The sequence below is a fragment of the Phyllobates terribilis genome, unplaced genomic scaffold (assembly GCF_046119375.1).
Source record: "Phyllobates terribilis strain yellow unplaced genomic scaffold, ASM4611937v1 Scaffold_4__5_contigs__length_816908805, whole genome shotgun sequence".
NCBI lineage: Eukaryota > Metazoa > Chordata > Amphibia > Anura > Dendrobatidae > Phyllobates > Phyllobates terribilis.
In genome coordinates this window covers 688,923,494-688,949,160 of record NW_027362764.1, presented here as the reverse complement: position 1 = coordinate 688,949,160, position 25,667 = coordinate 688,923,494, and the positions used below count along the sequence as shown (strand labels likewise).

The following is a 25,667-nucleotide window of genomic DNA, read 5'->3' as shown; positions in this document are numbered from 1 at the left end:
TTACGCAACGTCCGGACGTGAGGCGGGGCTTCAGTTCTCGCGCGCTTTCGGAGTCCACTCCCCTCTTCTTCCCGCGCGGCGTCCTCAAGATGGCGTCCAACGGCGGGAAAACTCCACGGATGGCGGGAAGAAGGCCGAAGATGGCGCCGGATGGCGGGAAAACTCCACCGACGGCGGGAAGAAAGCGGAAGATGGCGCCGGATGACGGGAATCTTCACCACGGGTAAGTTTTCACAGTCTTTTTCAGGCACGCAGTACCCGGTGGTTGCGGGCACGAAATCCTGCCGACTACGCCAAAAGTTGACGCGCCCCTGGGCCTGAGTCGCGCAGCGTTGCGCACGCGGGAGCCTACCCGGAGCCGGATCAGATGGGGGTAGTAGTCTCGTGGCGGTGACCCGGTCCGTGCCCAGGGAGTCAGACTAAGTGGCAGTCTATTAGCAGTGGATGGTGGATGACTACGCCACCCGTTGAATGCAGCTATGGAGCTGCCGCTGCAGGGCAGACCGCTGAGGCCGGTGGAAGGATGGTGCAGCGTGGATGGTATAACCCCCAACGGGAGGGGTATGGCCTCAGGGCAGCCGACGTGGATGATGGGGGTAGCAGGAACCACTCAGAGACGATGCGGTGTAGTTCAGGGTCTTTACTGGTGACAAAGATAGACCCTCCCGGAGTACTTGCTAGCAATCGGGGCCTGGTCAGTCCTTGAGCAGATGGGATCTCCCCTGGCCAGGCGGAGTTGTAGGCCTTCCCAACTAACTGTACTCTTCTGGCTACCTTGCTAGAGGCGGGTAAAAGTAGCCCACGTCCCTGAGTGTACCGTGTGGTGCTCACCCGTATGGCCGGTGACTCGGGGCCTTCTAATGGCTTCCGCTCCACGATGGCGGTGCTGGTCCCACGCGTGTGACCGTGCCTTCGGGTTTCTGGGCCAGAGGACCTGCAATCCCCTGCCGGTCGGTTTCTGCTGCTGGGGAGAGATTAGTCCCCACAGCCTCGGACTCCGGGTCCGGTGATACTTCTCAGTCAGGGCGAGCTCTGCAGCTGCCAGCCCCTGACTCCTTGTAGCACTGTTCCCACAGAGCTCCTGATGTTCTTTTCCTATATCTGCTTCTCTGTCTCTACTTCTTCTCTACTCACTAACCCTGCCTCAGCCCTAGGTTTATATAGGGGAAGTTCTTCCCCTCCCAGGACTGGGCAGGAGGTGTGGCATGCATAGGATCCCTGACCAAGAGACCTCCCACCTGCTCTCAGACGTAATATCTCTATCACTGTGGCAACCAGACCCCTGGGGTGTCACATTTGTATACATCTGAGTCCAGCTATTCAGTTAGTCTTCTCTGTATGACTATGCATGGAGAGATAGCTGTCAATCACTGAGTAGGACCACCCACTGGACTCACATGTATACAAAGATATGTCTACAAGTTCTGATGAATCTTTTCCAATAAACCTTTATATCATTCAGCTCGGTTTCTCCTTTTCTACATTATTCTGTCCATAGACTGCATGTTCAATATGACAGGTTCCATATAATCTTCATGAGGCACAGACTTCAACACAACAATCAGCTGAAAAGTCCAGATTACCATAATGTTGTCTTTGCAGTAGGTCTTGATCAGGTCATGAGAGAGTTAATCCCCCCAAGATTGAGGTGTGGACTCCTTTACTTAGACACAGTTTTTAAAGTTACTCTCCTCAGTTCACTTACTGGGTGCTTTTTGTATTCTCCCTTTTTGTTTCACTTCTCAAACTTTCTCCTTCCTCCATCCTTCCTCCATCTTGGCCTCCTCTCTTCACTTGATTTTGCCCTAGCTGCATTTCATGTTTCCTTGAGCAGCATGGTGGCTCAGTGGTTAGCAGTGCAGACTTGCTACGCTGAGGTTCTGCATTCAAATCCCACCAAGGACAAGATCTGCAAGGAGTTTGTATGTTCTCCCCGTGCGTTTCCTCCCACACTCCAAAGACATATTGATAGGAAATGTAGATTGTGAGCCCCAATGGGGACAGTGATTGATGATGGTGTTTGTAAAGCACTGCAGAATGTGATGACACTATATAAGTATAATAAATAATTTCTACAACACATGCCAACTAACTATTAACCAAACAATCCCTTTTTATATTCTCCTCATAGAAATATAAAGGTGCCATGCTCAAGAGTCAACACTTTCCACCTTGCACAGCCCCCATAGTGCCCGACACAGTATAGACCTATGACAGTAAAAAACCCAATTAGGATCAGAAGATATGACCGTAATAAACCCAATCAGAACCAGAAGATATAGCCAATTAGGACCAGAAGCCACTGTTTACACAAATTTCCAGAAAAGCTATTCACTATTATTGACTGCCATCCTTCCTCACTGTTCAAAGGCCAAATGTTTTACACTTTTTTCAGAAAGACCAACAACATTGCTGCCACTTCTGGGTTGCTCCCTAGAGAGCATAAAATATATAATATTTCTCTTAGTGACAGGGCTGTGGAGTCGGAGTCGTGAAGTCGGAGTCGGAGCCCATTTTTTTGTGGAGTCAGAGTCAGTATAAAATGGACCAACTCCGACTCCTAAAATTTATAATAAATTGGGTACAGTAATTCAATGCAGTTTGTGGGGAATATTTTTTCATAAGAATTTGGGAAAGTTATGAAATGTCCTATAAATGTCTGTCCTATTCCTGATCTAAGGGTCTAGACTTTTAGCTCAGATGAATCTGTACTACAATAAATTTATCTCTTAGGCATGAGCCATGTATGAGGGAGTCGGAGTCATGGAGTTGGAGTCATGGAAATTGAGGAGTCGGAGTTGGAGGTTTGGCTTACCGACTCCACAGCCCTGCTTAGTGATGTGGTGGTTGAAGCTTTGAGTGTAGGAAGTGACTAGTCTAGATTGTAAGAATAGACATAGGACATGACAGTTGCCAATGAAAGGTGATTGGACAAGGACCGACGCCTCCAAAATGTTTCATGAGGCTTTGAAACCTCCTTTCTCAAGAGAGGCCGAACAATTGTGAAATAGAGAGTAACCTCTGGACACCAAAATTTGGGACAACAAACATAATGCTCTTTTTTTTTATTCGTGCCACACAATTGTGATACTCTTTTATTATACTAAATTACCCTCATTTTACCCTCATTTAGGTTTGAGAAAAACGAGATCATAGCAGAACCAGGGAAGCTGATAGTGGAAATGAGGATTGTAGTTTGGATTTTAGTGATGAAATTCAGGAATGCCAATTGGGACCAATTTCACATCACTAATCAATGATGTCAGTGATTGGGATCTTAATATATACTTTCCTTGTAATGTCTTCACATCCTGTTCCGTCCAAATGTGTCCGGATCCCAGAATTCCAAGAGGCGGAAGTTCATCGACCGCCATATTGGGATACCCAAGAGATGGGTGTCTCAATATGGAAACCGCTGGTGGTACCAGCCTCTTGCGCGGTGCCACCAGAGGAACACCGTTGTGAACACGCCGCCGCCGGGATCAGCCGAATGATTCACTGACCGCCACCATCTTTGTACAGGAGGACCGCATGCGCAGTTTTAATATGACCGCCCCTATCTGCCTGCACAAAGATGGCGGCAATCTTATTTACTGCGCCTGCGCGGATTCCACGCAGGCGCAGTGAATCATTCGGCTGATCCCGGCGGTGTTCTCAAATGAGAGAACACAAGAGGGAAGAAGACAGCACAGGTGTGGAAAGAGAGAGCAGACAAGGGGGAGAGCACATGGGGTACACAGGTCAAAGAAGAGATCACATGAGAGGAGAAGACAGCAGATGGGGGAGAGAGAAAGCACACAGGAGGGAGAGAGACAGAGCACAGGGGGGACAGAGACTGAGCACAGGGGGGAGACAGCTCAAACGGGACAGCACATGAGGGGAGAACACAGCACAGGAAGGAGAGAGACAGCAGACAAGGGGGATAGCACTTGGGGTAGACAGGTCAAAGAAGAGATCACAGACGGGAGAAGTCAGCACATGGGGGAAGAGAGAGTGAATAGGTGGGTGAGCACATGGGGGGAGAGATTCTCAACTCTGCAAAGCCTGCCCCCATCGTGACATTACCTCCCTCCCGATGCGATATCATCAGGCCTCCATCTAGTATTGACATAACTATGGAAGTCTACAAGGTCTACTTATAAACGTGATCAGAAACAGTTCCCTTAAGTTTCTAACAAGATTAACATTATAATCTGGCACACAAGTTAATTTAAAACCCATTTTATATAGTAAATCATTTTTTGCACTTCTACACTATACAGACCATCAATTCTCTACTGATAATTTCCAAACCGATATAATCCGTGTGTAGTATGGAATTTCATGCAATAATCCAAGAAAGAAATATGGGACAAGATAATCTTAAATCTCTTCATTATGTCAAGTTGTTCCATACATTACCCAGATGCCTTGAGTTAATTTCCGTCTAGAGTAATAAGTATTTATTGGCGTGTGAAGTAGCTATCTATGTACTTGTTGATTCATTTTGAAGAGTCATTATGGTGAAGATAATCAATTTTAGTTCTAATTATCATACTCAGCAATCACACTCTTTCCAAAAATAGTGTGTGGTATCACAGGAGGCTTCAAAGAGCACTTCAACACTTAAGCTCATCAGTGTCCCATTTTGCAGGAATGATGGATCTGTTTCACAATTTCAGTTTACTATATTAGATAATATTAAGAGATAACTTATCTTGACTGGACAGCCCTTTAAAGATTATCACCTCTGCATGGTGTAGGTGATAACTTATAGATCGGTGGAGGTCCAACCGCTGAGACCCGTGCCAATTGGCAGAACAAGAAACTTTTTTCCTTATTATTATGGAGCAGCAGTGCACATGCCTGACCAACACACCATCCATTCTTTATGGGGCTGCTGAAAAAAGTTAAGTGAAACGATTAGCAGCTCTATTGAGGATGAATGGAGTATCAGTTGGGCATGCATACTGACGCTCCCCTCTAATGGGGATAAAAGTTCCCCACTCTGACAATGATTGGTGAGGGTCTCCAACGATCTTTAAGTTATCACCAATCCTGTGGTTAGGTAATAACTTAGCTTCATAGGACAACACCTTTAAGAGGAGCTCCTTTATCTTTTTTTTTCTCAAATATGGCCATTTCTTTTCTATTGTTTTTGTTTCTTTGGCGACAAACACTATATACTGGTAGGTTGCAATATTACATATATCTGAAGAGTCTTTAATGTCTCCTGTTAGAAATTGAAAACTTGCAACGTCCATTCATTCTCTGTTGGAGTGCCAGCGGGCCATACAGTAGTGTTAAAAATAATAGCAGTCCAATATGACTAACCAGATTAATCACTGTTTTTGGTATCAATTTTATTACCACTTGTCAAACAGTTTACCAGTTGGTGCAGTAGATTCTAAGAAAACCACCAGACTCAGCATTCATGATCTGCATGTTTGTGAGTCTGTGTATTTGAATAATTAATTGAAAGGGGTTTGTTCAAAATAATAGCAGTGGGAAGTTCAATTAGTGAGATCAATCATTGTGTGATGAAACAGTTGTGAATCAGGTGGCCCTTATTTAAGGGTGAAGCCAGCACATGTTGAACATGCATTTCTCCTTGAAAGCCTGAGAAATATGGGTCGTTTGAAACATTATTCAGAGGAACAGCATAGTTTGATTAAAAAGTTGATTGGAGAGGGTAAACAGACAAGTCAGGAAGTGCAGACAATGATAGGCTGTTCAGTTAAAATGATCTCCAATGCTTTAAAGTAGAAAGCAAAACTAGACAGACGTGGAAGAAAATGAAAGACTACGATTCGAATGGATCGAAGAATAGCCAGAATGGCAAAGGCTCAGCCAATGATCAGCTCCAGGATGACCAAAGACAGTCTCAAGTTACCCGTGAGTACTGTGACAGTTAGAAGATGCCTTTGTGAAGCTAATCTCTTAGCAAGAAATCCTCGCAAAGTCCCACTGTTATAAAAAAGACATGTACTGAAGCGGCTATAATTTGCCAAAGAACACATCAACTGGCTTAAAGAGAAATGGAGAAATATTTTGTGGACTGATGAAAGAAAAATTTTTTTTTTTCTTGGTTCCAAGGGCTGCAGACAGTTCGTCAGACAACCCCCAAACCCTGCATTCAAGCCACAGTACACTCTGTAGACAGTTTAGCATGGTGGTGCAAGCATCAAGATAAGGGCATGTTTCTCTTACTATGGTGCCAAACTTATTTACCGCATACCAGGGATCAAGGACCAGTTTGCATATATTAAAATACTTAAAGAGGTCATGTTACCTTATGCTGAAGAGGATGTGCCTTTGAAATGGGTGTTTCAACAAGACAACGACCCTAAACACACCAGTAAATGAGCAAAATCTTGGATTCAGTCCAACAAAATTGAGGTTATGGAGTGCCCAGCCCAATCCCCGGACCTTAATCCGATACGACACTTGTGGGATGACCTCAAAAATGCCGTTTCTGAGGCTAAGCCAACAAATGCCAAAAGATTGTGAGATGTAGTCAAAGCACCCTGGGCTGGAATAACAGTTGACAGGTGCCAGAAGTTGGTTATCTCTATGCAACACAGATGTGAAGCAGTTCTAAAAAATTGTGGGTATACAACTAAATATTAGGTTAGTGATTCACAAGAATGCTAAATCCTCAAAAAAAAGTACATATTGTGAGTTTGTAAAGACAAATGCAGACACTGCTATTTTTTAGAACATAGAACCAAAAATAGGTTAGGGCAACAATTTTCATTATGGATCAAGACTCATAAATTATATTACCTACAATGCACCAAATTGGAGTCAAAGGATCCAGAAGTCAATAAATTTAGAAATAAGCACAATTTTATTGAACAATACTCATACAAACAAGATAAAAGAACTGTGTTCGTTTGAACACCAGAGCAAGAGGAAAGTTCCTCATAAAGTTAAAGCGAGGTCCAGATATAGGTTTCACAAAATGCCGTGCAAATCACATACGTGCAGGAAGGAAAAAGAGACCAAGGAAACTCACTAGTCACAAATTACTAGGTCTCTGCCATATATCATGAGTCACAATTGTACCTGTAAAGTGCATGTTATATGTATGTTGTATTAAGGGGACTCAGCCTATGAGCAGAGAAAGTTTTTGTTAGTAAAACATAAGTTCCATGGGGCATAGTGTACGCACCCAGGTCCCAAATTAAACCAAAAAACAATTACACACATTACAGGTCATGAAATGAAGAAATCTCCATATAGTGATTACCTACCCTGCGTATCTGCACTGATGGTTCAGTACCCCGTGCCCCTACGCACGTTTCGGTGCATATAGCACCTTTTTCAAGGGGGAAGTGACCTGGTAATGCTAGTAACGTGTGTTTCTTTTATGCTGCAAACGCAGCTGTACAATCAAGTGCCTGGACGGAGTAGCGCGTGCGCGCCAGCACACACGCCGCATCACGCACAGCATCCGAGAGATCACAGCGACGCGCATGGGTCAGAGGGTGTGCGCGCGTCGTGTGAGCGCCGGAGACTGAACAGCAGCAGAGGTGCGCAGAAGCGCACGCGCAGGTCCAGCTGAGAAGGAGAGCAGAGAAGAGATCCCCAAACAGATGCCATAGTACAGGTAAGCATACATTGATTAGAATATTAGAGATTGAAAACAAGCTATATTCCTTATACAGAACTAGATACAGCAAAAAAAGGGAGTATATAATGAAAGGGAGATTCCACAAGTGGGGTATTTTATCAAATCATTAGTGGGTGGTGGAGATCAGAAAGATGGTGTGTAAATGGAGTGTAACTCTAATGATAATAATAATGAAATCTAATGGCACATCCATCCCTCAAAAACTCAATTTATCACCAACAATGCATATTATGAACTTCCCATAGTGTGATACCAGTCACAAGCATGTCACATAGGCGTTAGTACATACAAATAGACTCACACTAGGGAATCACATATATGCATCAGCACATCACATACAAACATCAACATGATCAAACACGCATGTCAGATTGAGGTCCCCTCAACTATTAGGTGTCTGTTCATTAATCATACACACATGGGGGTGTGATGAAATGCCGGCCTGTGGGTGCAGCTCTCTGGCGCCCCCTTACCTCTCAGGTGAGTCAAGGTACTGCACCTAGAGTAAGTAGTGCCAGGAAGCTGCTACCAGCAGGGGAAAACACGGTGGTGTGTTGTCCCTTACACGTCACCAATCCTTGACGCCACGATACAGGCACAACTCTCTGGCGCCCCCTTGCCTCTCAGGTCAGTCAAGGTACTGCATCTAGAGTGAATGGTCGCCGGAGAGGTCGTCCTGTAGTCCTCTGGGTATATGAGGCCCTCTGCAGCGAGGGCGGTATATATATTTCCCTGGCTGCGCCAGTAATATATATCCACAGCTCCGACCGTCACTGCCAGCCTTCCTCAAATCCCCCAGATGGTATGCTGCCACCAGTTCTCGTTTGATACAAGCCCGGTCCGTTAATAGACTTGTATCGGGTCAGGAACCAACCCAGTAGCGTTTCAGCCAAGATTTTCCGGACCAATGGATTCGTATATGCAGAGTAAAGGATCAAAACCTACAAAAGACAAAAAATGTATCTCCTACCCTACCATCATTATATATAAATGTAAAGCAAAGTTGCAAGCCGTCCCACCAGCGACAAGGTGACCCTAAATTGGGACGGTACCTACACTGTCTATATTAAAAACCTTACTGTATATCAAAGTTGAAGTAATGCATATAAAAGGGTAGACAAATAGGACCGGGTCCCAACTTCAGACCACCTAGGCCCGTGGTAAGCTACATATATACTAACCAGCTCAACAAAGGGGATGCCACACCCTTAATTTGCACAGAATGCAAACTAGACAAAAAACCAAGCAATGTGAACTGAGGTCTAAGATGGTACACATGCAAGAAATAGGAGCATGTTCACACTAGCAAAAAGAAGCAAAACCTACAAAAGACAAAAAATGTATCTCATACCCTACCATCATTATATATAAATGTAAAGCAAAGTTGCATATTAAATATAGGGTACTTAGTGAACTATTTTTGATCAAAAAAAGTATACAAGCCGTCCCACCAGCGACAAGGTGACCCTAAATTGGGACGGTACCTACACTGTCTATATTAAAAACCTTACTGTATATCAAAGTTGAAGTAATGCATATAAAAGGGTAGACAAATAGGACCGGGTCCCAACTTCAGACCACCTAGGCCCGTGGTAAGCTACATATATACTAACCAGCTCAACAAAGGGGATGCCACACCCTTAATTTGCACAGAATGCAAACAAGACAAAAAACCAAGCAATGTGAACTGAGGTCTAAGATGGTACACATGCAAGAAATAGGAGCATGTTCACACTAGCAAAAAGAAGCAAAACCTACAAAAGACAAAAAATGTATCTCATACCCTACCATCATTATATATAAATGTAAAGCAAAGTTGCATATTAAATATAGGGTACTTAGTGAACTATTTTTGATCAAAAAAAGTATACAAGCCGTCCCACCAGCGACAAGGTGACCCTTAATTGGGACGGTACCTACACTGTCTATATTAAAAACCTTACTGTATATCAAAGTTGAAGTAATGCATATAAAAGGGTAGACAAATAGGACCGGGTCCCAACTTCAGACCACCTAGGCCCGTGGTAAGCTACATATATACTAACCAGCTCAACAAAGGGGATGCCAGACCCTTAATTTGCACAGAATGCAAACAAGACAAAAAACCAAGCAATGTGAACTGAGGTCTAAGAGTAAAGGATACAGCCCACGATTAATTTATGATTTAATCAATTATAAGAATACACTAGATTACAAAGCTATACAATTAACTATACAACGGTATTTGGCCAGAATAAGAGATATAGCAATTAGAATTACAAAACACGGGAATAACAACGATAAATCAGTTACCGTTCTTGTGGTGCAAGGCAGGTTCTGCTATCCCACAGGTCCAAGCTTAGTTGCAGTCACCCAGGCCTCAGTAGCACATGGCAAAGGTGCTCCTCCCACTCAGAGACCGGGACCCGACGTTAGGAGTTGTTCACATCGTCTCCTGGGTCCAAACTGAGGGGGTTTCTGGCTGTAGGCTATACTAAAGTCCTGTCACGCCCACTCTTGGTGATGTCAGTTTACTAAGCCACGCCCCCCTACCAATGCCAGTTTTGGCTCCATTTGAGAGAAGTACCCATAACTTTCCCTGGGGTGATCTCATCGTATTACCAGAGGTCTCGTGATCCTACTCTTCTGGGGAAGCCATTGACTCTAAACATGCCTCCCCTGGGACCTTGTATATGGTTCTTCTAAATATCTAGCTTTCCAGGCCACTCATGGATTTATAAGTCCCATGATTGTGTCCGCGGGCACCTTCCCCACATGATACATTTTATTCGGATTCCCTAACTTGTATCGTGTGGTTATGAATTGATAGTGTATCTGTAGCTTTTGGTGGGCATTTTCCACAAAGAAAGCACATGGTTCCTTGGGACAATGGAGAGGTTTGCAGGCTTGCACAAATGGTTTGCTTCTGGTTTCAAGTGACATGAAGGTGTTAATTACCCCCCTGGGGCCTAGCTGACTCTGTCCTGCTTGGACACAACAGAGCTGGCCCATCTATTTACCATATCAAAGAAGTTCCTTGAGACTGATCTCCAGAGGTGGGGGCGAATTGCTCTGTTTACCAGGGGCTGGAGAATTGTGACATGGTAGGAGCTGTGTGAGGGATTTTTAGAAATGACAATAGGGAATATCTTCAGGTATGACGTATCATACCTAAGATGGCGGCTAACTTTTATGACAGGGGGGTAAAAATAAAAAGTCAAATAATCACACAGGGAAGGAATATAGGTCATAATTTTCTTCCCATTTCTTTGGTTCTCCCTCCCAGAGTAAAATGCAGAGCTGCTTATAGATATCTTGTTCAGTATCGATTATCCAGATTAAGCATCACAAACAACATGTAGGGATTCATCAGTGTAAACCGTCACTCCGACAGGAAATACAAGTTTCTAAAATAAGGACAAAAACATAACAATTAAAATCAAAAAATATTAGAAGCACAACGAGAGAGGGGGGATCGCACTAAATTAAGGAGGAAAAACTAAGTTTCTCAGTCCCTTGGGTGTCACTGTGTCAAGTGTGACGATCCAGCGACACTCCATTTGGGCAAGGAGACGTTTTGAGTTGCCTCCCCTGATGCCACAGCAAACACGATCAATGCCTCGGACCCTGAATGAAGAAGGATCACAGCCATGAAGGGCTCGAAAATGTCTTGGTATGGTCTTAAGACCAGATAGATCCAGGGCTTCCTTGGCTGCCAGGATGTCTCGCACATGCTCCCTCGTTCGGACCCTAAGCTCCTTGGATGTGAAGCCAAGATAAATTAAATTGCAAGCACAGGTGGCATAATACACTGTGTTCTGAATTATTAGGCAAGTTGTATTTTAGAGGATTATTTTTATTATTGATCAACAACTATGTTCTCAATCAACCCAAAAGACTCATAAATATCCAAGCTTAATATTTTTGGAAGTTGGAGTGGTTTTTTTTTAGATTTGGCTATCTTAGGAGGATATCTGTTTGTGTAGGTAACTATTACTGTCCCAAATTATTAGACAACTTAATAAAAACAAATATAATCCCATCTCACTTGTTTATTTTCACCAGGTAAACCAATATCAGTGCACAAAATTTAGAAATAAACATTTCTGACATGCAAAAACAAAAACCAAAATAATTAGTGATCAATATAGCCACCTTTCTTTATGATGACACTCAACAGCCTTCCATCCATAGATTCTGTCAGTTGCTTGATCTGTTTTCAATCAACATTGTGTAAAAAGCCACCACAGCCTCCCAGACACTGTTCCTAGAGGTGTACTGTTTTCCCTCCCTGTAGATCTCACATTTTATGATGGACCATAGGTTCTCTATGGGGTTCAGATCAGGTGAACAAGGGGCCCATGTCATTATTTTTTCTTCTTTTAGACCTTTACTGGCCAGCCACACTGTGGAGTAGTTGGATGCATGTGATGGCGCATTGTCCTGCATGAAAATCATGTTTTTCTTGAACAATACTGACTTCTTCCTGTATCACTGCTTGAAGAAGTTGTCTTCCCGAAACTGGCAGTTGGTCTGGCAGTTGAGCTTCACTCCATCCTCAACCCGAAAAGGTCCCACAAGTTCATCTTTGATGATACCAGCTCATACCAGTACCCCACCTCCACCTTGCTGGCTTCTGAGTCGGAGTGGAGCTCTCTGCCCTTTACTGATCCAGCCTCTGGCCCATCACGAGTCAATCTCATTTCATCAGTCCATAAAACCTTTGAGAAATCAGTCTTAAGATATTTCTTGAACCATTCTTGAAGTTTTATCTTATGTTTCTTGTTCAAAGGTGGTCGTTTTTCAGCCTTCCTTACCTTGGCCATGTCCCTGAATATTGCACACCTTGTGCTTTTTGATACTCCAGTAACGTTGCAGCTCTGAAATATGGCAAAACTGGTGGCGAATGGCATCTTGGCAGCTTCACGCTTGATTTTCCTCAATCCATGGGCAGTTATTTTGTGCCTTTTTTGGCCGACACGCTTCTTGCGACCTTGTTGGCTATTTTCCATGAAACGCTTGATTGTTCGGTGATCACGCTTCAAAAGTTTGGAAACTTCAAGGCTGCTGCATCCCTCTGCAAGACATCTCACAATTTTGGACTTTTCAGAGCCCGTCAAAACTCTCTTTTGACCCATTTTGCCAAAGGAAAGGAAGTTGCCTAATAATGAAGCACACCTTATACAGGGTGTTGATGTCATTAGTCAACACCCCTCCTCATTACTGAGATGCACATCACCAGATTTACTTAATTGGTAGTTGGCTCTCAAGCCTATGCAGCTTGGAGTAGAACAACATGTATAAAAAGTATCATGTGATCAAAATACTCATTTGCCTAATAATTCGGAACACAGTGTATACCACATATGCAGTTCTGCACGAAATATGATGGGTGATCTTAAATTGTTTAGTACCATCCGACGATTGAAAGTCATATGCCCTAATCATATTCCGTCAGCCTGCACAATCGCCGCATGGATAGAAGCCCCACGTGGGACCACCGGATCCGAAAGGGGGAGCAGGCCGAGCAACATAGTGGCTCCTTACCAACAAGTCCTTGACATTCCTATTGTGCCTTGAGGTCAAGTAAGGACGGTCAGACAAAGTGGTGGCCAGCGTGGAGTCCGTCCCCAAAATGTTCCAATGTTTTTCCAAGATATGGTGGATGGTGTTCCACTCAGAATTGTATGTAGATATGAAACGTATAGGGTTATCCATCGATTTCCTTTCCATCTTCTTACTCAGTAATTGCACTCTAGGAGTTTTCTTGGCTCTAGTGTATCCCCTGTTGACGCATCTCCTGCTGTAACCCCGAGAGAGAAACCGTTCTCTTAAGTCAAGAGCCTGGTTCTCAAAACCGGCGTCAGAGGAGCAATTTCTCCTTATCTGTAGAAATTGGCCGGTAGGAATGGCCCTAATTGTTGTAGGGTCATGTGCAGAAGATTCGTGCAACAAGGAATTTACGGATGTTTCTTTGCGAAAAACATCCTTTTCAATATAGCCATCCTGTGGAATACTGAGTTGGATGTCCAGGAAATCGATGGATTTTTTGTGATATCTGTGTGTGAGCCTAATGTTGGAGCCTCTTGCGGTTCAGCCCAGTCACAAATTCATTAATCCCAGATTCAGGGCCCTGCCATATAATCAATAGATCATCAATGTATCAATACCAGCACTGCACATGGGAGGCGGCGGGAGCGCCGACGCCGAAAATCTCTCTCTCCCAGTAACCCAGGAAGAGATTAGCGTACGACGGCGCACACGCCGCACCCATGGCATTGCCGCGTTTCTGAAGATAGAAACGATCTTTGAAGGTAAAGAAGTTATGCGTCAGGATGAACCGCAATAGCTCCAAGAGAAGGTTACACAAAGATTGATCTAATCCAGTCATACCTAGAAAAAATTGGGTAGCTCTAAGACCATCATTGTGGTCAATGCAAGTATAGAGGGACTCCACGTCGGCCACCACAAAATACATGTCCGATTCCATATAGATCCAGTCCATTTTGGCCAAGACGTCCATAGTGTCCCTGACATAGGAGGGCAAAGTCTCAACCATGGGATGCAGGTAATGTTCTAAGAACTCACATATTGGGTCACAGAGCCCTCCGATGCCAGAGACAATAGGACGCCCGGGTGGTTCACACACATTTTTGTGGACCTTTGGCAGCAAATAAAAAGTGGGTATCTTCGGTTGATTTGCCAAAAGTCCATCCAAAATGCGCTTGGGAATGATACTTCTCTCGACTGCTACCTCAAGGATATTAAGTAACTCCCTGGTGTAAGCCAAGAGTGGGTTATTGGGGAGTGCAGTGTATGTCTCTTTGTTCCTTAGCTGTCTAAATGCCTCCTTTTCATACAGGTGGGTAGGCCAGATGACGATATTTCCCCCCTTGTCAGCTGGTTTTATAACTACATCCTTAATTGCTTGTAATTCCTTTAGGGCTCTTCGCTGTGGTTTAGTTAAATTATAACCCCTCATTTTGTTGGGGATTTGCTGAAAATCCTCCATCACCATACTGGTAAAAATTTCAATTTGTGGACACAGTGACAAGGGGGGAAAAGCCGTAGATCTGGGGTAAGCCGATCTAGGAAACCCACCTGCATGATCCGGGTTCTGCTCCTTCAACAAATCCTCAAGGGCCGATAAGGCCTCAAACTCCTCCTTCGTGGTAAAGCCCTGTTCAATTTTTGATTTATTGTGAAGTTTGTGCAATAACAATTTTCTGGAAAAAAGGTGTAAGTCCTTCATAGCTGTGAAAAAATTAAACCTGTTAGTAGGTACAAAATTCAGGCCAAGGCATAGTAGTTCTCGCTGTGCATCAGACAATACATGAGATGACAGGTTAATTACCTCCATGTTGCTACGTGTTTTCCTCTCACGCTGTTGTGGTATGGAATTTTTTGATTTGGTGTTGTTCTTTCCTTGCTTAGGTTTAAAATGTTTTAAAATTTGGCTGGTTTCCGGTAAATCCCCTCCCTTCAGGCTCTGTTCACATGATGATATGGAGGAAAAGGAACCAGATCTGCTCATAGCTGACCCTGTTTTTGAATTTGGCCTTCTCCACTTATAGACATGTTTGTTCTGAAAATCAGACACATCTCACTGATATTTTTGGGTTTTAACGGACAGAATTTCCTTCTCCCATTTCTTAATGTCTCTATTTCTACATTAAGTGCTGCTAGTGATTCAGGGGTAGATACCTTCTGAAGTTTGCATCAAGTTAATCTCCCTATCCAATTTGGTTATGGATCCCTCATTAGATTTGATGACGAGTTCCATATATCCTCTGGAACAGGTTGCTGATAGGGCCTCCCAGTTATTCCTAAAAACCTCATCTATAGCCTGAAAAGAGGGGAAAACCTGCACACGTAAGCCACGTGGTATTAAGCCTTTTGCAACATATTTTTCAAGGAAAGATTTGTTCCACCACAGGCGAATGCGTTTATTTAGTAACTCCTTCAATTTAATAGTGAGATCCCTCATCTCCACATTGTTAGAATTTAAAACCAGGTTGGAACCATCACTGAAGACCTCGTTAATTTGTTCAGCCCACGCTAGTTCGCGTGTTTTAAAATCCATGGAGCCCAAAGACCTGGCTGTGAAAACACACAGAATTATTAAATGGAACCAAAAATAGGTTAGGGCAACAATTTTCATTATGGATCAAGACTCATAAATTATATTACCTACAATACACCAAATTGGAGTCATAAAAGGATCCAGAAGTCAATAAATTTAGAAATAAGCACAATTTTATTGAACAATACTCATACAAACAAGATAAAAGAACTGTGTTCATTTGAACACCAGAGCAAAAGGAAAGTTCCTCATAAAGTTAGAACGAGGTCCAGATATAGGTTTCACAAAATGCAGTGCAAATCACATATGTGCAGGAAGGAAAAAGAGACCAAGGAAACTCACTAGTCACAAATCACTAGGTCTCTGCCATATATTACCTGTAAAGTGCATGTTATATGTATGTTGTATTAAGGGGACTCAGCCTATGAGCAGAGAAAGTTTTTGTTAGTAAAACATAAGTTCCATGGGTCATAGTGTACGCACCCAGGTCCCAAATTAGACCAAAAAACAATTACACAGATTACAGGTCATGAAATGAAGAAATCTCCATATAGTGATTACCTACCCTGCGTATCTGCCCATTGTTCATTTTTTGTTATTTTCTGTAAAGTAGTTAAAAAGTATATACATTTCTCTTCATGTTTTGAATTTTAACAGTACTGTACATGGCTTTCTCCAACACTCCAGTGGTGTATAAATGGAGTGTCAGTGTGTGTAGAAGTAGAAATGTCTGCTTAAAGGGGTTGTCCCGTACTTTTAAAAATATGCCAATGTGTTTTAATGATAAATAGAAGCTTCTTTCTAATTACTTCCTGGTGCTGTTTCTGCCTGTGAGCGGCGCTATCAGTGGCCACTCACAGGCAGCACGTGACCCCCGGCTAGGGGTGGGAGAAACGCGCGTTTCTGAGAAAGCCCACGCGAAACGCGCATTGGGGCTGGTGGTGTGCTGTTCAATGTGGGGAATATGGGTAATTGATTAATTAGGATCTTTTTCACCTTTATATGCATCTGTTAAGTAGTACAGACATCCTCATTCTAAATATAGCTCTGAGTTGTTATTATCTTTTACATGTTGGCACTTTATGTATTGACTCCTTTGGTTCATGAGGCTGGATGCATCTAACAGGGATGTTACAGTTTATCTAAGCACTGGCACTTTATGTGTGGTTTTTCTCCTAGTTTACTCTCCCACCCCTAATACTTACTAGTGGATAAGCATGTCATTAATATCTGAGACTTACTGCTGACTTTGTTTGTATTTTTGCCTACTTGTATATATGCCTATTTATTCATACCTTTAATAAATTTTGATATATTTACAATGGACTATTTACTCCATGTTGTTTTCATATATGAGGCCTACAAGATGTATGACAGCGTAAAGTGCTAAAATTCTATGGATAAACATCATGTTAAAGGGGTATTCTCAAGTTTGGAAGCTATGCCCTATACATAAGATGGATATGTTCCCAATCGCTGGGATCCAACCACTGGGACCCCCACCTATCCAGAGAAACGGGACTATAAAGAGCCCAAAGCGAATGGAGCAGTGATCGATCATGCACACTGCTTATCCGGTCATTTTTATGGAAGTGCATAAGCCCAGCACAGCACTCGGCAATCTCTGTTGTTCTCATCAAGAATGAAAGGATCGGTAGTGTGCATGATTGACCACCGCTCCATTCACACATGGCACTTCAGAGCTCTGGCTCTCGGGATCGGTGGGGGTTCCAGCCATTGGGAAGTTATCCTCTATTCCATTGGATATCTTCGAAACTTGAAAATACGATAATGAAACATGATTGCCTAATAAAATATTTAGCATTTTCCAGTGATATTTATGTTTACTTGACTTAGGTTTCTAGAAGTTATTTTTTCTTAAATTGCTGACCCTTTTACTGATACTACATGGAAACATAAATTTAAATAAAATTATTTTGTTTCAGGTACTGGAGATATAACGAAGAAATGAGAGTTATGGACCCTGGTTACCCCAAATCAATTACCATATGGAAAGGGATACCAGAATCACCCGAAGGAGCTTTTGTTGACAAAGAGAATGGTATGAATAACTATGAAAACGTTTACATTGTGCACCACATATTAATTGTTACATCTCATCGGAGTCGCTAAACATAATGGGTTCACATTAACCAATGATCTATGGAAATCACCATAGTCCTTCCTAATATAACCTAATTCTGTACATCCAATGGAGTAAGGAGAACATGCATTTTCTGAACGTTTTCTACAGGACATTCGACTGTATCCCCCAGGAACAACTTGGGAGACATTACAAATGTTTGTCTTAGTCTAAAATTGGTATAAAGAACAAAATGGCAGCATCGGCAGTGTAAATTTTTTTGGAGGTAGAACATGTTATCCTCTGAACACGGCAATGTCCAGTTATTACAATTTCACTCTTAGACTAATGATAATAATATTAATGATACATTTAAATATATGAAACCACCACTCTTATACAGTGGTTGATCCAGTGGATTGCTAATATATACACTTTTTTTTATGGAACAACCATCTAAAGGGTTTATTTATACTAGACCTTTTTGCTGTGGAATAATTACATATAATCCATGCATTACTTTGTGCTGGTTTTTGGTTTCTATGGCTTTACTGTTCGTGGAAAAGCAAGTTACAACTGACTTTTCTTGTGTTCGAAAAAGCAGCTTTGTAGATGTGAAGTATTGTATGATTCTGAAACCAAATGAGAATGCATTTAAACATGTAGTTTTTAATTTCTTTTCAGGCTTCACTTACTTCTATAAAGGCAAAGATTACTGGAAATTTCACAACCAGAGATTGAAAGTAGAACCTGGATACCCACGGTCAATTCTTAAAGATTACATGGGATGTGAGACTACAGTTGACCGAGACAAAGATCGAACCAGTAGTCAAGATGATGTAGACATTGTCATGAAGCTAGACAACACAGCCAGCACTGTGAAAGCCATAGCTATTGTAATCCCCTGTATCCTGGCCCTGTGCCTCCTTGTCTTGGTTTACACCGTCTTTCAATTCAAAAGGAAAGGAACACCCCGCCACATACTGTACTGTAAACGCTCTATGCAAGAGTGGGTGTGATGTAGGGCTTCTTATTGTAGAAATTTGAGGTTACTTGAGATTAAACATCAGAGCTATTATGCTGTTCCCTAGCTTGACACAGACACCTGTGGGCCAGGGTCATATGGCTGATCTTTAAAATCCGAGAGATTTTGTGTCCTGCACTTGAGTGGGGATTCAATCATCTGGGGAGCTTCCATGAAATACAGTTTCTGCCAATCCTCCAGTTTTTGTATTTCTTTGTCATTCAATTTTAGCCCTTTTCTCTTGCACTCTGGAGGCAGACTTTGTGTCCAGAAGTAACAAAGAGGAGGTAGAAAAAAATCCTGAAAAAAATAAATTTTGCTTTCAAATTACCCTAGTATCGAATACTGCAGATTCTCTTCGAAAAGTTTTATGCTGCAAGTTGAAAACATCAAACCAACCGAAGAATCACCCATAATGAACCTTCGACAGAGTGTGAAGACCCAAAACAGCTTTGTTTCCAAAGAGGATTGTTTCTCTGTCTGCTATGGCTAGATGCCCACAACTGATCTTGTGGGAGAACAACGTGACGTGGGACCTTGAGACTGTTTGGACAGACTTTTTTTTTCCAACAAACAAGGGGCCAAATTATCTGCAATACAGTAACAGCCTTAATGATACATTCATTTTGTGTTTTATACAACTTTTTCTGAGCTTTGTCCAAAATGTTTTGAACACATTTCAAGTCATTAATATACTGAACAAAAAACTTCTTTACTTTACTTTATTTTTTTTATTTTTATTTTTTGCATCATGATATTTGATCAACTGCCTAGGGCACTTATTAGGTCTGACAGGAACACTGATTTGGAAGCTTGGTGGGAAGCAAAATGTCTCCAAAGTGTACTGCTATAAGCTGCGGCAAGATGGCAGTCCTGTTGTGAAGGAAATTGCAACAAGTATTATGACTGTGTAACCCTTTGAGCACTATTGTATCAAGGACTGCAAGGATATAAACTTGCAAAAGAATTACTGTAAAAAAGAGTTAATGAGAATATACAGAACTGAGTATTTTGAGTAAATAATTTCTGCTTTATTGTAGAGATATATAATGAAGGATAGGTAAAGGGAGATGGGTTTCTAATAAAAGGTGGTAGGAAAGATGCTATCGAACAAAATTGTTGCACAGAAGTCTGATTTGCCTTATATGATTCCATCTTGGCACAATACTAGGGGAAGATCTGAACACTTTAAACATCAAAATAAATTATCATTTATTTGCATGTTTACTATGGTTCTCAAAGGGCGAGGAGGTGATGGAACCTCAACAGAAGCATACAAGACTAGAGGTAGTACCAAAGCATTTTCTTGTCAAACGTATTGCTTTCATCACTCCATCTGATCTCCAGCGTTAGGTCCTTTTTATTTTATTTTTTTGCTATTCCTAGAGGAAAGTCAGTGAGTGATCTCTCTATGGAAGTTATTACAACTGCATTTTGCAGTAGTATACTTTTATAAGCACTATGCTATGAACACTTAATGATGGTATATTGAATGCAATTGTAGTGTGGTCAGCTGGCTTCGAGTCAGCGTGTAGGAAACAGAGTGTTTTCAAAGGAAACAGTATGCCTTTATCCAAAATTGTGTCCTGTTGACTGTCATGACTTTGTCATTTTATAGAAAGCTTGCTGTGTAAAAAAGAGCACCATTCTTGCTCTTTGTGCCCTCTGACCTTTAGCGTATGTTAAATAAGAGAAACTTATACTTAAGATGTATGGCGAATGTGAGTTGAAAATGAATGGCCATTTATAAATTAACTTTGTCTAGTAAATTTATAACACATAGGGTGTGCGCATATAATCGCATTTCAATATAGCATATTTTTTTTATTCAAGAGTACTTGAATTTTTAAAGAAAATATGTATACGACTAGGTGGAATAATTTGCACACAAATGTCTATGTGGGCATACAGTATATAGCACATTGTATCGCTGCATCATCCTTGCAATGTTACTTACTGGAGATATACATATGGCAATGGAAACCTTCCTGCCCATTTCTTACACATTAAAATCCCCTCCTTTGTCATTCAAACCATTGTAGAAGAGTATCACACATATTTCATGGTGAAATATATAGACCATGTAAGGTTATAGCAAACATACTTAAATTAGGGGTTGTTATAGACCCCATCACTGTCCCACAATGTGTATGAAAAATTAAATCTTTGGCAAAAATTTGTTGATAAGACTTTAGCTAATTTTATTGATTTATTTTAAAACTCAATTAGCATTTATTATTTTAAAGGGTTCTAATCAGGTTCCCTGTCTGTCCTGAACAGCTTCTACAGTGATATAGCTGCAGATTTCTTTAATTTGATAAGGGTGCTTTCACATTGTGTTCAGTCACCTGTTCGGGGGCCCCACTAAGGCTTACATCTGAACCCCCTGCAAAATGGGATTCGGACGTAGGCAGGCCTTAGACTATAGTGGTGCTAGCAGAGCGAATGTGCGCTTTGCTATGCATAATTTTCAGCCATGTACGCCTAATGGAGGTGATACTAAGATGTAGTAGACTGCATCGGAGTGTCCGCACCCAGTAGATGTACACACCTGAAAATGATGCACGTCAGAGCTCACGTTTGTTCTGCTGGCACTATTATAGTCAATGGCCCGTCGACGCATACATCCAAATCCCGTTTCGCGGGGGGATCGGACGCAAGCCCCAACGAGGCCACCGAATGGATATCTGAACACAATATGAAAGCTCTCTAAGGTTTTTTATGTGCTTGCTAATGCTGCGGTGTTTAAGGAATGAAGCTTAAGCTTGAAGTGTCACATATGCTATTGAAGCAAGGCATCTGTTTCCCTGAACTAGTCATGCCTCAGATCTTCTTATCATGCCTCATTGGGGGTGAATGACAGCCTGCACAATGGGTCCTCTATGCTGGAGATTGTATGCAGGCTGTTAAACATGCTCAGAGAGGCACCATTAGGAGATTTGAGGCAGGACTAGTCCATTGAAAGAACATTCTACCAGACCAGTCCTACCTTACAAGCATATGCGGTAATGCAGATTAAAACTTTATTCTTCAAACACTGTGGCACTTGAATGGCATATAGAAAACACCATATTAGAATAAAGAAATCTGAACACATACCATATCTTATGCTTTGGTAATGGATGTGGACAGTCAAGAGTCCTGACAGGTTCCTATCAATATTTTGGTAGTTATGTACTTAAAACAGTTAACTGAAAAGGATTTTTTTCACAACAGACACCATTCATAGAATAGTGATATTAATGCTGATCCTTTGCTTTCCTGACCAAGCAACATTCCCGCCTCAGAGTTGCATAACCTAATTTTATTGACTCTGTATTGTCCTTATACAGAGTGATGGGAGTAGAGTTATCTCCGGGGAAAATAAGAGGAGCCCCAAGGTTGATATTGATATGCTATTGAGATGGGTTCTATGTCTGTTGGGTGAAAAATGTCTATTCATTTATAGTTGACTGTAAAAAGGAGTTTTTTTTACATAAAAAGTTTTAAGCTCTTTCGGTGTGGCTTTTTGTGGGAGACAAGCATTGTTAACATAGTATGGAATTGCACAGTAGATCATTTTAAACATAGCATCTCCTATTTACTCAGATTATGATCCATTAAAAGTAGAACAGTTCTGATAAAATATTTTGGGATATTGTCATAATAAAGAAAAATATATATAAGTAAATGATTTATGATAAAATAGGTGATTCCAAAGTAATACCAGGAAGATAGTTGTAATTGTTGGGAATAATTTTTCCATCTCAAAAAGCTTTTTTTTTGGGGGGGGGTGAAGGTTTAAACTGGCCTAAAAATAAAGAATGCCCACTTCTAGTATTGCTCAGCAATGAAAGTAGATTATGTTAACAGTGTTTAAAATCTATCGTGAGTAATGGTATGGTGATTGCAAAATTTACAAAAATTCTACTAGAGTTTCGGGTGGTAATATAGCTTTATCTTCTTCTATCAGATTATATCAAGTTTTATATTTTAGACCCTAACTTCTCTCGGTATAGTGCCAATAACTTACTGCCCCATGTCAGGGTTATAAGTCCAGATGGCTAAAACATGGGGTGTTGTTTTCCAGGAGCCTTACACTGGAACTCTATTGTAGTCATGTGCGCCCCAGGTTCTAGGAGTTATTGTGATGGTTGTGGAGATTTTAGGTATTTAGCCCATTATTTACAAATACGGGGCTTTATTTGTATTACTTTGCAGGGGGGAAGGAGTTAATGATCATAATCTTTGTCCTGGGTAACAGAGAGCCTAGCGTTGTATCTGCTCTAGTAATTTTTCTTCCCTAAAGACCCCAATACACATTGGAGTAAAATAAAGCCTGACGATTTTGGCTGGAGTGGCCAACCATCTAATTTGGTTCTGGCCTCCTGACACTTCCCCCGACATTATCATTTGAGAAGGATCGGACATTTTGAATTTCAACACCCTATCCTTTTGTTCACCCTGAAGTTAAGTCTCTGGCAGCAGCATAACCTCCTTTACCAATACAGAAAACAAACAGGCTCACCTGATCCAAGCATGAATTTGTATGGGTTATAGGCGATCAAGAGAAATGGTTATCAGATAACCTCTATCTGAAGAATATGATATGCTTAACAAACAGCACAAGGAAAGATGGTTGAATGCTAATTCTCTAGCCTTTGAGTCTCTGCTTAAGGCATTATTTCACCCCTAATTTATGTATTTTTGAATACAGTAAGGCTTTATAAGACTAATCAGTAAATTGATAATTAATAATCCGAATAATCAGATTTAATAAAAAAAAAAAATTTATTAATAAAAACTAATATTAACCCTATAAATAACGCTCTTACTGAACAAAGTAAAAAAATCTGTATTTTTTAGATTTTAACATTAAATGTTAAGTCGAAATCATTAAGTGATCTACAGTACATACCATAATGGTCTAATAATAGGGAAAAAAAAGTTGAAAAAGTATCCTTATATACATGGTGAAAAATGAAATGGAAAGTTTCACTATTATTTATTTTCTAATAAAGTAACACCATCTAAAATTTCCTGTATATTATTTTTTTCTCATTTAGGATCTGATAGATAAAGTATTAGATTTTGTTTTTAATGACAAACACAAAGCTCATTTGTGTGCAAATATGAAGCTGAATAACTGGTGCTAATGTGTATCGAGACTGTGAGCTATAACCGGGCAAACGTCTGTAGTGCTTAGACTGACTATTTACATGGGATATTGGAAATCAATGCATAAACAGTATGTTATTTGCATAAGTCGTATTTTAATACCTAAAGTCATTGCACAGAAAATAAAATTAAAAAATAAAATTTATTTAAAAAAAAAAAATGTAAAAGAAAGATGTGATGCCCCATATTGCATCATCGAAGATACATGGGTCAGTAACTGTTTAATTAATATTATTTTTATTTTATTGTATTGTATTCCATAATACGGCAAATTTTGTTTTCCAAGAAAAAAACATGTTTACAAATCTTTATCACTGTGACTGCATTACTCTGAAAATTGGTGGCACAGGCTCCCGGCAGCTTAATTAGATTGCAAGCCTCTGTGCTTTCAAACAAGTGTTCTCCATGTCAGTCAAAGTGGTAAAGGCTGTGCAGTGATTCATTTCTATTTATTACTATTTATTTTAGGTTTCTCTTTAAGGAGGGCTGTTTGGGGATAGGGCAGGTTGTCTGCTGTAAGTGTCTTAAAGGGAAGGGATCATTGGCTTTTATACTATTGCATCTTCTGTAATTACCATTGTTTTATTGTGTTGTAATTAAAAGAAAAATAAAGCTGCAAATAAATAGCAGACAATATCATTTTCCAAGATGATTTTACTATTTTTTTATATGTATATTTTTTAATTTCTTTTTCATTAAAACCATCTATGGTCATTGACATAACAGTGCATCAAATTCACACGGCTCTGTATGATGAGACATGGGACTGATACTGTGTATAATGCAGCAATGATAATACTTGTAATATGGCATCTAATAAAGCATGCCATGATTTTATGAAATTGAAGATGTACAAAGGTTCTATACAACTTGGAAATTGTACGTTTTCAAATTTACCTACCATCATAATTTGTTTTTGGGGTTCCAATGCCATATGTTATCTGAAGTGGCTTCATATTACTCTTACTTAAAGGTTTGATCTAATGATCTCTCTTCAGGAACACACCACTCTCCTGCCTTCCAGCTTTCTGTATGCCAGGGTGCCATGCGCTAGTGATGATCGACAATTCAGGCTTGTGTCATAACCGAGCTGTTCGCCCAAACCGAGCCCTCTCCCATGCTACAAGCATAGGCATATTTGCCTCTGTTGCATCTCTGGAGCAGTGTCTAGTCCCTGCTCTACTGAGCATGCATCAGTTGTCAATTCCGAAAGATGCTCAGTAACATCTTGTCACTTTGCACTATTCTCAGTGCAGAGTGACAATGCACTCTCTCACCGACTCAGGTCAGTGGTCAGTGACGAGCCAGAAAAGAGCGCACTGTCAGTGTGCTTTGTAAGTAAAGAATGAGTGAGCAGACACCAGTGCTCCATCTTCAGTGAATACAGATTTTTACATTAATGAGATAGGAGATGGCAGCTGACAATAATAAGATTCTATGTAGATGAGAGGGGAAGGACGGAGGAGCTCTAGCTGTAGTTTCTCCCTCCTCTTCCAATCTGAATATAATCTTAACATTATCAACTATCATCTCCTATCTCAGTAATGTAACAATTTGATTCTGATTGATTCTTCCAGGATGAGAAAGAAGCAGAGTTCTCTGATAAGATATATTACAAAGTTTCTTATTTTCACGTGTGCTATTGATTTATGAAATAAGAATTGAAACAATGGTTATTCTTTTAATAAATAAAAAATATTCAGTGAAAACTGAGATGACCACTTAA

The 25,667-nt window shown here is 41.0% G+C and overlaps 1 protein-coding gene across 1 annotated transcript in view; it reads left to right on the top strand.

Annotated features, from left to right (window-relative positions):
• Positions 1–24,565, top strand: part of MMP16 (matrix metallopeptidase 16) — a 308,321-nt gene extending 283,756 nt beyond the window's left edge. Inside the window, exons 9-10 of the mRNA XM_073679550.1 lie at positions 17,624–17,739; positions 18,445–24,565. Coding sequence (XP_073535651.1) covers positions 17,624–17,739; positions 18,445–18,779 — 451 coding nt within the window. The 3' untranslated portion in view covers positions 18,780–24,565. The remainder of the gene's footprint in view (positions 1–17,623; positions 17,740–18,444) is intronic.
• Positions 24,566–25,667: the final 1,102 nt, after the last annotated feature.